Raw genomic sequence first — 13665 nt, forward strand, 5'->3', positions numbered from 1 at the left:
GAGGCATTTACCACTTCCCTGGGCAGCCTGTTCCAGTGCCTCACCACCCTCATGATATAGAATTTCTTCCTTATAGCTAACCTAAATCTCCCCTGTTTAAGTTTGAACCCATTGCCCCTTGTCCCTGATAAAGAGTCCCTCTCCGGCACCCTTGTAGACTCCCTTCAGATACTAAATCACAATAATATAATAACTTCAATAACTTAATCACTCTGTGCTTCCATCAAGATATTAAGAACAGGGTCTCAAACCCCTCCGTGCCTGCCTGAGCACACAGCTGTTCACCTCCTCATCTCCTCACGGTGACAGTGAGCCACGCTTGCCTGCTAACATGCCCCACGCACCCTCAGGTGCCCTCGCAGCAGCGCGTACCCCCCTGGAGCAGCTCAGCACGGGAAATGGCGGTGCGCGGCCGCGCTGCAGCCGTACCCCTTCCCTTGTGCCGCTGTCACTAGACGGACAGCGTGCGGCTGGCAGCGCCGCCTGGCTCGGGCCGGTGTGGTTAGCCGCAGGGGCGGCGCGCCCGCAGCACACCCCGCACCCGGCAGCGAGGGCTCAGTAGCGAGGGCTCAGTAGCGCTGCCCCACACCGCGGCCCCCCGCCCCATCACACCGCCGCGCGGCAGCGGGCGGGCCCGGACCGCGGAGGGGGCGGCGCTCAGGTGACGGACGTTCCCTAACCGCCCGCCGGCTCGGCGCTGCGTTACCGGCGTGCGGGGATGACGGAGGCGGAAGTGGTTCGAGGAGGATGTAGCGGTGCTGAGAGCGGGTGCGGTGCCGCCGCCGCGCTCTCCCCGCCCCTGCAGGCAGCCGGCCCCGCGATGGAGGTAACGGGGCTGGCGGCGGGGCTGGCGGCGCGGCTGGGGAGGGAGGGGGGGCGCGCAGCCGCCGGGGAGGGGGGGAGTCGGTAGCTGAGGGAGAGAGGGGGGGCGTGACCTTGGGCTGCAGTGCGCGGGGCGGGGGTAGGTGCGCGCCAGGCTCTCCGCCCCCCCGCCCCTTCGTGCGCAGCCCCCCGGCGGCGGCCGTTGGCCCGGGGCCAGCGCCTCCCCCGCGCCTGCCCGCGGCGTGGTGCAGCCCCGTTGGGCGGCTGCGCTGAGGGAGGGCGCGAGGGGGGGAATGGGCGCTCCGGTCCCGGGCTGCGGCAGAATGGGCGCCCGTGCGGGCTCCAGGGCTCGCTTGGTGCTTCCTGGGGGGAGGTGGGGGTGTCATCCTGTTGGCGCGGGTTGGGGAAGATCAGCCGGTGCCTAGTCACAGGAAGAAACACTCGGATGACAGACAGTGTGTTGCGTGGTTGCTCTTTAGAAGTACCCACGGGTGAACAAGCATTCCTTTTCTGCTGAGATGATCTCATGTGTTCACAGTACGTCAACTATGAAATGCCTCCCAACACAAGCAAATAAAATTACTGAAGTATGTGTATCTAGTGTAGCTTTCATAAACGCCAAGGCAAATCCGAAGGCAACCTTGAAGAGTTTAAAACTCCTACATGAAATTAACTCACTTGGGTGGTGAGGCCCTGGCACAGGTTGCCCAGAGAAGCTGTGGCTGCCCCATCCCTGGCAGTGTTCAAGGCCAGGTTGGATGGGGCTTTGAGAAACCTGGTCTAGTGGAAGGTGTCACTGCCCATGGCAGAGGGGTTGCGAGTGAATGAGCTTTAAGGTCCCTTCCAACCCAAACGATTCTTGGATTCTGTGGTAGTTTCTGAGCTGCACACATTCTAATAGAGGTTTAATACCTCCACCTGTGAAGTAATAACAACTCAAAAGGTGTTTTGATGTTACTTGGTATGATTAGAGTTGGTGGTGTCTAAAAGTTGCATGCTGCTCAGAAAGTCACTGTTCATAATGGTCATTACTGCCTCAGTTTGCATCAGTCTAATATATTGCATTTATATGTCAGGCTTTCTAGGAGTATGTTAAGCTATTGCAAAAGTAAAGGGCGGATAGCAGTTAAAGTACACAGAACATGATAAACTGGCTTAGAAACACCTTAGCGTAGATAAAGTAAGTTTTAAATTAAATATGTGTGTATATATATATGTATGTATTGGTAATGCATGGGAGCATATCCTGGTTTCAGAATGATTGAATAAAAACTTGAGAATCCTTGCAGGATTCAGCGTGCTTCGAAGTGTGCTTACTATCTGCTGACTCACATCTCAGATGCACCTAATCAATGAATATTTTAGGGGTTTTTAGTAGCTCATCTTCCTCGTTGTTGTTCCAGTTCAAATGGGTGAAACCCTCTACATTCTATGAGCTTCTTATGGTTTATGTTACCAGAACAGCAAAACTGGGTGCGTTGGCTTACACGATATGTAATTCTGCCCCTCTATGTGTTAGCTTAAAAGAGAGTAAAAGTAATGTCTAGATTCATCTGACCTCACTGTAGCATGAAGAGACATGTGCTATCATTTTCTAGACAGTACATACAATTTGTTGTACTCAATTATACTGTGGAAGCATACTGCTTGTAGGGACTGTTTTACTAACTGCAGTGCTGAAATATTAAGAATGTAAATGTTGACAAAGTTTTGCATACCAAGGAAATCTGAAACTTAAATTATATAGCTTTTTTTTTTTTTTTAATGCAGTATTTGTGTTTAACAGGCACCTTATTTTCTAATAAGTTTCCTTTTGCCATCTCAAAAAAGAGAAAAAGTCCACCTCAAGCCAATGTGATAACAGGGAGAGATAACTGTAACTTAGTCCTTGGGCTGTACTTGAACTTGTATGTCTGATGACCTTTCTTATTATCTGTATCAGCTGTTCTCTCCAAGTTGTTAGCGATTCTCCATTCTAGCAGTGTTTAGATCCAGTTTTGGTTTTCCTTAGTTTCTATTATAAGGTGGGTTTTTGTCACAATAAAGAGAGTAGCCAAATAAATTGAAGGTATGCGTGTATACAGAGAGTAGCCAAATAAATTGAAGGTATGTGTGTATACATACCTAGCTGTATAAATGCAAACGCCTAGCTATATAAACCCACAAATAATTATATATACACCCCTTCACTTTTATTCGGACATACACACATACGATAGTAGGAAGGAAAAAGCTGTGTAAAGGTCAGAGCTTGGAAATGCTACCCTTAATATATTGGAAGTGTCCGTTCCATTTTCCTTTGCCCCATCTCTATTACATGTCTTTCTTCATGGTCCTGAGTATAGGTAAGCATATCTCCTATAAACTACTGTAAAGTAACATAGTCTCCCAGATTAGATCTGTGGAAGTTTACAGTACAATGCATTATGCATGTATGTATGTTAGGAATAGAGAGCCCAGAATTTACAGAGCCTTTTCAAATACGTGTCAGGCCAGAACTTCTAGTGCTAATCAGTGTGGTTCTCTAAGGAAAAATAGTGTGTGGAGGAGAGTTGTGTTATATTTTGTTCAAAAGAGCCTGGGCTTTGCAGAGTCTTTTCAATTATATTCTTTAGGCTAACAATTTTAGTGATAACTAGTGTAATGTGTGTTTAAGAAAGAAAGAAAAAAAAAATAAAGTTGAGGAGTATATGTGGCTCAGAGGTTCCCAAAGTTTGATTTAACTGCTACTCCTCGACAATGGTTTTCCCATTCATGCCTTTTTTAATGAGTCTTTTAAGAACAAGATAGTCACGCCTTTGTAACCTCTTGTAAATAAAATGATTTTTCAGTAATGTATCAACTCTAGATGTCAGTTTGGTAATGGAATCTTAAGATCAGATCATACTGGTTTGGAAATCGGGAGTTTTCTGCTGTTGTGTTGTACTAATCACGATATATGTCTATCAATCAGATTTATTTTTTTATATTATCTTTCTGACTAGTCCTACAAATATATTTTTTTTCGGGCTCTCACTATATTCGGTTATTCTCAGTGTTTGCAGCTTTCAGTTCTTTCAGTAGTCTTACCTTAAAAAGTTCAGTTATTGAATATCGTGCTTTAATTTGTTGTAGGTTCAGGACGCTGGGCAAGAGATGGTGGCATCTTCTGTCACACCAGGATCAGGCAAATCAAAGGTAATCGGTCCTCACAAATCTAATTTATTTGGATAGCCGTAGTTGAAAGGGTTACAACTTAGCATGTAAGCTGTGACTAATACGAAGACATAAAGGTATTTTTAAACAGTTTCCTGTCTTCTAGACTTCTTGAAAAACTGACTTATAAACACTAGGCTAAGGTGTTTTGGAAAATATGGGGAAAAAATTCTCTTATTGGTATGTTCACTTCCTGTTATATTTGATAAGATATCAGTAGCATCCAGTTTTGGCAGCAGCCTGCTTCATAATGTACACAATGTCAATATTAGGTCAGCATGCTATTTTCAAAACACTGTTTATATTATATTACTGAATTGTAACCCTGCCCAAGTGAGTTTTCCTGTCAAACTGATGCTGCCCAGTTCTGTGCTCTAGAATGATTTTTGAAAAGTACAGAATTAGGGGTAGTTTCTGTTACTGCTCTTGAAATAACAAAATTTGATAACAGAACAGCAGTAACTTGGACTGTTACTGTTCTTTCAAATGTGTGGTAAGAGAGTTTCTTGTCCTAAAATTTAGCTTCTTGGAGTTGAATGCTAAAATGCCCTGCTTTCTGTTTATCTCTAGGTTAGAGGAAGCTCATTTCTCTAATATGTACTTTTTTTACAGCTGGACACGTTACCCAAAGAAGATCTCATCAAGTTTGCAAAAAAGCAAGTGATGCTTATACAGAAAGTGAAGTCAAGATGTACAGGTACCTTAATGGAAAGAGAACAATTTCTGCCGTATTGTCTGATAATATCGGACCTTTTCTGATATCACTGCATACTTTTTCTAGGTAGATTTAAATGCTAGTTTCATTATTTTTTTTGTGGGAGGGTAAGGACTGAAGACCTTTAGGCAAGGAAGGGAAGAAAAAGAAGCACTGCTTTTGCCAAGTATTAAATTAAATCTGATCTGGCAGTGTGGCATGATGGTACAATCTAGTTTGCGCAAGAGTTGAGATGGGACTTGTCATTGTCTGTTCCCCATATCAGTTGCAGGGATACCTGTTGCTTTTCAGGAACCAGATGGGAGGGGGAATCTCTATGACAGATTTTTGCATAATTGGTACTGTTGTAGAGTACAGTGGCTTCTTTAAAAAGGTTAGCCACTTTATATTTGATCATTTGCTTCTTTAACAAGAAATTGTAAAAGTATCAAACAAAATTTTGTGTTAACCAACTAAAACTATGCTGTGTAAATCTGTGCTCTCATGTGCTGTTCTCCTTCTCTCTGCTGTCCCTTTTCATGTAGTGGCCCGCTATTTGGACTGGTGTCACTTCCCCTTGTTTGGAGTTACAGTTATGCTGACTGCTGGTAGCTGCCCAGTGAAACAGTAAGGATAGGTTGGGCTACACTAGGCTTTTCCTCAATGGGGTTATTAATAAGGTCTTGTTCTTCTGCCTGCTGCCTATTTTTAGAGAACCAGTAGAAACTGAATATCTTTTCTCTGGCTTAAATTGATCATAAAATAGAAGGTAAGATCATCATCATAAGGATTTCTATCTGTTGTTCCTCTACCCAAACAAGGAAGTTTTGCTTCCTTGGGAAATCATGCTAAATGTCAGGACCTGAGAAGCAGTAGTCTATTTCCATTAGCCCCTTCTATCACTCAGTAAAAAAAACAAAAATTGATGAAGTTAAAGACGTTTCTGGTATGAATAGAAGCATCGTTAGGGACTGGATTTACATTTAATTTGCTACTGTGAAGGAGCATTGATTCATGCTGTGAAATTTCTATACTTTTTTTAAGAACTAGAGAAAGAGATTGAAGAGCTCAGATCTAAAGCAGCTACTGGAGGAGCTGATGATATTATTCAGGTAGGAATACATAATGGATTTTTAATGTATTACATAATGTTAGCTGAAGTAAATATACAGAAATAATTTGGTAAATAGTAAATAGCTTTAAAACTGTTATTCCAGTTAATATAATAAATTTTTGGGAATTCAGGACTCTTCCTAAACTCTCTTTTTTCCTCCTCCCTCCATATCCTCCCTCTGCTTTTCAGGAAACACTTAATTTTGTGAGGAATAGTACAGAATCATACAACTTCCTCAGCAAGACTTTTTCCTTGTGTAGCTGGTTAGACAGGCTTTTGTTTATTTTAGAATGTCCACTGTGGAAAGGCTTCAGCCATTTAGAAAACTTCTGAGGCAGTCATTTGATGAGATCAGAAACCTGTAATTAAAGTTGCATGTCACAAGAAATACTTTGAGAAAAGTAACAGGAATTTTTAAGTGGCAAGAACACCTGTCTTTCTCAAAGTAAGGGTCATAGGCAGCATATGAAAGTAAAAATTGGTAGTGAGGAGGAATTTATCAACTGGAAAATTGTTTTTAATAATTTGGATGGAGATTTCTTTTCTACAGAAGGGGAGCTCCCACCACCACCTGGTGCTAAAATATTAGGTGATCAGAAATACGATTTTGAACAGAAACTATTATTCAGCATCGTTGTTTTAGTCTAACTGTTCCACATCTGTTATATTTGGGCTGAAAGTAATTTTTAAAATCTGAGTCATTCTTTTTAATTGACAAAGTCATTTAAACATATGCGAGTTCCTGCAGTTGGCAAAACTTTATCAAGCTTCCAATGTTAAGAATTCTTTTTTAAGTGATCTTTCCCCCTTAAAATTAGGCTCTCACAGAAAGACTGGATGTTGTACTTCTGGAAAAAGCTGAAACTGAGCAGCAGTGCATAGCTCTGAAAAAAGAAAATGTTCAAAGAAAGCAAGAAGCAGAGGTACTGAAATGAGCAATAGAACATTACTAAAATATTTCAGAATTATGTTTATTTTTACTGTCTAGTTTTGCTTGTTGTGTATTTCATTTTAGTCTTTTCCTTCACTTACCTGTTTTACCTCAAAAAAAAAAATTTAAAAAAATCTAAAGGCTTCACATGTTAAAGCCCATCTTCTAAATTTCTTAATTTATAGTTTTTAAAGGAATGACAACAAAGATTAAAAATCTTATATGCACCAGCTAGATCCACAGCTGTTCAAAAAGAATTCAGTCTGTGAATTAGTTGCCTACATATATGACAGCTTCAATCGGTCAGATCTGTCTTTCCATGGGAAATATGAGGTTTACATTCAGGTATTCACGGGAAGGAGCCTGTCAGCCAAGGCGTCTACATTATGTCAGTAATCTCAATTGATAAAGAAGCGAAGAGTGAATTGCTTGCAATTGGTGAACATTGTTATATTCCAGATACTTGAATCTGGTGGGCTAAAAGCAATTTGGTCTTTAATACATTATCAGAATAGTTACTAAAGCTGAAGTCTGTCATGACCATTTTGTGAAGTTATGCTGGTAAACACGATTTAAGACTTAGTTTTCTTTTCTCATTCTACATTCTCATTCATTTTTGTACTCTCTGCAGTGTCTTCTGAATTGAGTTGTCCTAATGTAGTTAGGTATTTGAAAACTATAGCCATTTGTAAAACTAAGGACATTTATTGTGTGTGCAAAGTTACCAGTATTTAATAACTTGCCTGTTTGTTTAGGCTGCAGTGGCTAAGACGGAAGAATTGCAGAAGCAACTGGAGCAATCAAGTACTGACTATCTGGAAGAAATAAAAGCTCTGAAGAGGGAATTAGCAAATGCACAATGTAAACACAATGAAGATGTAGCAAAGCTGAAAATGGAGTTAGAAGAACAAGTGAAGAAACAAATGGGGCTGATGGAACATATTGAATGTCTTAGTGATAGTCAAAAAGAAGTTAAAAGATTACAAGATGATGTCCAAAGAATTAAATCTACTTATGAGGAGCAAATTTTGTGTCTGAGCAAGCAGTTGGAAACTGTGAATGAAGACAAAAACAAAGAAGTGACAAATCTGCAAGAAACTGTGAAAAGCAACTCTGAGTGTTACCATAAGGAAATAAAAAATCTGAATGAAGAACTTAAAAAATTGAAAATCGTCCATCAGGAAGAGGTGTCAACATTGATGCATCAGATTGAAATAGCATCTAAAGAAAATGAAGAAAAGCAAAATCAGATAAATCAGTTACAGCACAGTTTGGCAGAGGAGGGCTTAATGAAAGAGAAAAATGCAAAGGATGAAATATGTGCTTGTACTGACCAGCATGAATATGATTTGGAGCAGCTGAGAGAAGTCTTAAATAAAAATGTAGAAAACAAGGTAGGCGTTGTAGATACACAGGAAGAACCTTGTGTAGAAGTGACAATGGAAGAAAAGGTTAGGCAGCTGGAGCATAGTTTGGAAGAGCTCCGGTCCCAGCATAGTATATTAAAAGATGAGTTAACTTACATGAGTAATGTTAAACTAAAACTGGAAGAGGAAATCCATCACATAAAGGATGAGTACTTTCGTGAGAGGGAAGACTTGGACTTTAAGATAAATGAATTGCAGCTTACTAAAGAAGACTACTGTTGTGCAATTGAAAAACTAAAATTGGAGCTTCAGGCAGCAAGACAGCACTGTGAAACTGCTGTAAAAGAGCATAAGTTAGAGACTCAGACTCTGAAAGAGCAACATAAGAGAGAAATTTCTGAACTAAGTGAAACTTTATTATCTGGTTCTGAAAAAGAAAAGATGGCATTAGTTTTTGAAATGCAGGAACTTAGAGACCAACTTGAAAAGCTAACTCAGGAGAAGGAAGAAGCAGTGTCCAGTTACAACAGCCTGAGAGAAACAATGGAAACTCTACAGACTGAGCTGGAGGAATCTGCTGGAAAAATCAGCCAGGAGTTTGAATCAATGAGACAACAGCAAGCTTCTGATGTCAGTGAACTGCAACAGAAACTCCGGGCTGCTTTCAGTGAGAAGGATGTTCTTCTCGAAACTGTGAATCGCCTCCGAGAAGAAATAGAAAAATTGTCATCTAATCAGCCAGAGGTAGAACAACTTAAATGTAAAATTCTTAGTCTGCAGGAGGAGAATAACACAATAACAAGCTCCGTCGACCAAAAAGAGACTGCTATAAAAGAACTGGAAGGGAAGATTGTTTCTCTTACTGATCAAAACAAGGATATTTTAAATGAAGTAAAATGCTTGGGTGAAGAGAGAGAAACCCTTCAGGAAAGGTGCAAGCAAGAACAAGGAAAAATTCAGGAACTTCAGCAAGAAATAGATGTTGCTAACCAGTACAATAGTGACCTGAAGAAAAAGGTGGAAGAATTAACAGAGAGACTGAATGAAGCTTTAACTTGGAAGCATGAAAATGCTCAAACACTAGAGCAACTGGAAAACCAGATTGAATCTCTGGTGCATGAAAGAGAGAGCCTTTCTACTGAAGCATATACTCTTCGTGAGGAAAATACGAAAATAATTGAGGAAAAAGGCAAATTAAGTGAAGAGCTGGAAAAGATTACCTCTGAAAAAGATGGATGGTTGGTGTTGAAAGAGCAGTCTGAAAACTTGGAAAAGAAGCTACAAATGATGACTGAAGAAAAAGACCATATATCAACATTACTTGAAAGTGAACAAGAGCACAGATCCCTTGTAAGAACTCGGCTGTACCACTTACTTGAGCAGGTGGGGTCCAGTATTTCAGGTTACAGTGAAGAGTGTGATTCTCTTAACTTGTTAGAAATTGCAAATGAATATGTGTCCAAAATAACAGAGCAGCACTGCCTTGCTCTACAGAAGGAGGAGGAAGTTCTTCATTTGCAGCAGGAAGTCGAGAGGCTAGAGGAAGAAAATGCAGCTCAATATGCAGAACATAGATCCCTGATTCAGGATGTTGAAAAAGAAAAGGAACTCTTGAAAGAAGAATTGGAAGAAGTGTTGTCTGAAAAAGAAGCACTTCAATGTGATCTCCAGGAGCTGAAGAATGCCAGTGAAAAAACAAGGATTGAAAATCAAGATCTTTTAGCTAATACTGAAGAGCTTACTCAAAAACTTGCTTTTTATGAAAGTCAAATACAAGAACAGCAAAAGGGATCAGAAAAACAAGACAACTTAAATTTCATTCTGGAACAAAAGGAAACTGAACTTAGAAATGTGAAAGACGAACTGAATTCTCTAAAGGTTATATTTTGTTATTGAAGTATACAGACTAAACCTCTAAAGCCTTCAGAATTAAGGTTCAAAAAATACTTTCAATTCTTTTTTTCTTCTTTTTCTTTTTTCTTCCCTTGGCCTGAAAGTGAGTTTCTCTTCTATAAATATAGCACGTTTCTGAGTTTCCTAGCACCTCAAAATCTCCTCCTTTCCCTCAGGAAAAAACAACAAAACCAAACCAATCATAACGATCTTTTGACAAAAGTTGCTTGTACTTGAACCTCTCTTCCTACCAATACCCCTCAGTGATCATTTAACTAGATGGACTAACTGACCTCATAATCTTTAACCTCTAATTTTCTATGGTTCCATCTCAAACAAAACTCCTGCTTGGTCTGCATTACCTACTCCTAACTTCAGGTCCTGGGAATTGATGATTATGTAAAACTGATAGCTGCAGAATTAATGGTCTCCCATTTTTTTTGTCCTTGGACAGGATGGAAAGCAGCTGTTAAAAGGTTGGAATGTTTTCCTTTCATCAAAAGTATGCTTTTCAGTTACAAAGCTGATACGAAATTGCACGTATGCACTTTCTTGGTAGTAAGAATGTAGGCATAGTCCAGCTGTAGCTGAGACTTCTGGTGGCTTATTAGCGGAAAAACATCACAAAGACATTTTTGTAATACTTCTCATATCTTTGTTTATAATACAGAATTCAATGGAGACAATGACTGAGAAAACTGATCAACAGTCTTCAGTAGCAGAGCTTCAGGAAAAAATTGGTATCTTTCTCACTGTTCTCTTTCATGTAAACAGTTTGGGGTTTTGGATTGTTAGTTTTTGTTTCTCTGCATAATTGTCCTGTATTTCCTACAGCCAAGGAAGTGAGAAGTAGATATCAATGCAACTTCCTATAATATTCTTTCCATTAAGCATTTAAAATATTGTTAGCTATCTTAAATTTTGTATTTCTTAAGGTTTTTTCTTCCTGTGTGCATATGGCTGTAAACAGTGTAGTGGAATTAAACTAATTTTTAAATATGGGAAATAATTGTGTCAATAAAAATCCCTAAGGCTGATGAGAAGAAAGCAATGCTTTGCCAAAACTACTATTGCCTCATTGCAGTTATCCCAACACATTAGAAAGAAAATGGTTCCGAGTTGTTACAAGTGTATGTAGACAGTAATATGGCTCTTAAGATTAACTGTGATGGAAGCCTCTGAAACGGAAAGATTGTCCCCAAGCTGTCTGTGCGGCTGGATGTTTCGGTTTAAAATTAAATTTAAATGCTTAACTAAATGAAATATCTAAGCATCTCCTCCTGCTTTATATTTTATTTTATTTTCAAGTTCTGCTGGTATTTATGTTCTAATTGAATTTCATTTCAATTCTTGGGGGAGAGGAGAGGTGAGGCATATTTTTCACTTTCTCGTTTATTTATTTTAGGAAGGCTGGAAAAAGAATCTGCAGAAAAAGGAGAGAAGCTAAATAAAATTAAGGTTGTTGCTGTGAAAGCAAAGAAAGAATTAGATGCCAGCCGAAAAGAGGTACCCTGACTGCTTCTTCATATGAAGAACATTCTGCATGTGGGGTTCGGTTTTAATGACACGCTTTTCTTTTTAATAAGATGCAAACTCTGAGGGAAGAATTGGAGTTGGCTCGATCAGAAAAAGATCAGTTGTCTGCTTCAATGAAAGATGTCATTCAAGGAGCTGAAAGCTATAAGGTAAGAATTTGCAAAAGACAGTTAACAGTCAGAAAAAACTTTGCTTTTGAAGCCTAGCCTGGATATATATATATTGCTATTTATTTGCGCAAGCATGTTTGGCGAAAGAAATTATGTCAGTGCAGTTGAGTACCCAAGTCTAGAAATGTAAGGTTCTAGCGGCAGAACTGTGTGGCTACTGTCAGAAGGGAATAAGGCACTTCCTTTCTATTGGTTGGTATTTTAAACCTTTCAAATCCAGCATCATGCGTATCAAATAATATTGCTGAGGCAAAACATAAATCCTTATGAGTTCTTCAGAGTATGTTAAATTTGTGAGCAGTTAGAAAGTCCTTAAGCGAAAAAGACAAACTAACAGTTCCCTAGGAGCAAGTCTTCTTGGAGCATGTCTCTGGGCACATGAAGCAGAAGCAGGTGACTAGGGACAGTCAGCATTGATTCACCAAGAGTAAATCCTGTCTGATTGATCCAATTGCCTGCCACGATAAAACAGTTGGAGTTGTGGATGGGAGAAGAACAGGGCCTGTCCCTGTGAGGATGGTCGAGCTTTGGAAGGTGTTGCCCAGTTAGGTAGTGCCATCTCCATCCTTGAAGGCAGGTCCTTCAGGCAGGAAAGACTTGACTGGAGAGAGCTCTGAGCAAGCTCTTTTGATCTCACTGCTGACCCTGCTTTAAGCAGGAGGTTGAATGTAGACCTCCCAAGGTTTTTTCTGACCTGAATCATTCTAGAATTTCATGAACTGAAAAGGGTTTCTCCAGAGCCTATAGTGGACCAATAGCTTTAATTTCATTCTGATATTCTGATGTTGCAGTAAGACAACTCATATGCTGAAATATTAGGAAGATAGGTAAGCATCTGAGGTATAGAATACGCTTATGCAATGTATATTTTAAAAAATGATGGCTTTGTGTTTGTATATGTTAAGAATCTTTTGGTGGAATACGATAAGCAAGGAGAACAGCTGGATTCTGAAAAAGGCAGAGCAAATAATCTTGAACGTCAGATAGAAGACCTCACAAGACAGCTACAGGTGTCATCCCAGCAGGTCAGTTCTGTATGTGATTGCTACTATATATAGTTTCGTAATCTTAAGTATGTTTTGGATAGTGACTTGAAATTCAGGGTTTGGGTTGTTTGGTTTGTTTTTATTTTTTCAACATCTGGTATTCTGTTTGGGCTGTGACAAAGGTAAATATATCTAGAATGTCTGGCTTTTTCAATAGAAAGGCTTAATTTACCCCAGGTCAACTCACAGAAAAGAGCAAGTGATCACCTCTGGCTTGGTTTGGACATACAACTCTGCTGCTACCAGATATATAAAAAAAAAAAGCAAACCTATCAAACTTACATTCTGTCACTGGTTTCACATCTACATACACTTCTCATGAAGTACAGCACCTTTAACTGTTACATTGGTTTTGGGTTTTTTTTCTTCTGTTTCTTAGACAAAATGTGGTTTTGTTATTTAATCAACAGTGTGTTTAAACATACGAAATAGATTATGGGGTTCTGCATTTTTCACAAGGATGAGACTTCAGGATGCATTATAGAGTACTATAGTGGCATTTGCAAGAGTCTAAGATAGTAATTAAGCAGCTGTGAGACACATTTTTGCAAAGCTAACTGCAATGAGTGTGGGATTTAGGATTTAAACTCCCAGGCCCCATACATAATTACACTGAAGGTCCACCTAGACCACAGTTTCCTTATAAATGGAATCTAGTAGTGATTAGCATAAGAAGAAATGACAAATAGTAGTATATATTTTGCTGATTATGCAGGCCTTGAATTTTTCAAGTTTGTTATGAAGTATGTTGTAAATAAAAACACTGGTTAGGTAATTAGCAGCTTTTTTCACTTATACTTCATTCTTAATGTGCATTATAGAGACTGAGATAAAACACTGAGGATGTCAAAATTAAATGTTTTAAAGTCATTTGCAAAAATAGCCCAGATACAGGGG

At 39.7% G+C, this 13665-nt stretch overlaps 1 protein-coding gene across 2 annotated transcripts in view; it reads left to right on the forward strand.

Moving 5' to 3' along the window:
• Positions 1 to 663: 663 nt before the first annotated feature.
• The window catches only part of GCC2 (GRIP and coiled-coil domain containing 2), a 29312-nt gene continuing 16310 nt past the window's right edge, over positions 664 to 13665 (forward strand). For both annotated transcript variants that reach the window (XM_030476588.1, XM_030476589.1), the window contains exons 1-10: positions 664 to 826; positions 3937 to 3999; positions 4630 to 4714; positions 5756 to 5823; positions 6644 to 6748; positions 7512 to 10001; positions 10687 to 10756; positions 11422 to 11522; positions 11603 to 11701; positions 12628 to 12747. In XM_030476588.1, coding sequence (XP_030332448.1) covers positions 719 to 826; positions 3937 to 3999; positions 4630 to 4714; positions 5756 to 5823; positions 6644 to 6748; positions 7512 to 10001; positions 10687 to 10756; positions 11422 to 11522; positions 11603 to 11701; positions 12628 to 12747 — 3309 coding nt within the window. In that variant the 5' untranslated portion in view covers positions 664 to 718. The remainder of the gene's footprint in view (positions 827 to 3936; positions 4000 to 4629; positions 4715 to 5755; positions 5824 to 6643; positions 6749 to 7511; positions 10002 to 10686; positions 10757 to 11421; positions 11523 to 11602; positions 11702 to 12627; positions 12748 to 13665) is intronic.

The sequence above is a fragment of the Strigops habroptila genome, chromosome 2 (assembly GCF_004027225.2).
Source record: "Strigops habroptila isolate Jane chromosome 2, bStrHab1.2.pri, whole genome shotgun sequence".
Taxonomy (NCBI): Eukaryota; Metazoa; Chordata; class Aves; order Psittaciformes; family Psittacidae; genus Strigops; species Strigops habroptila.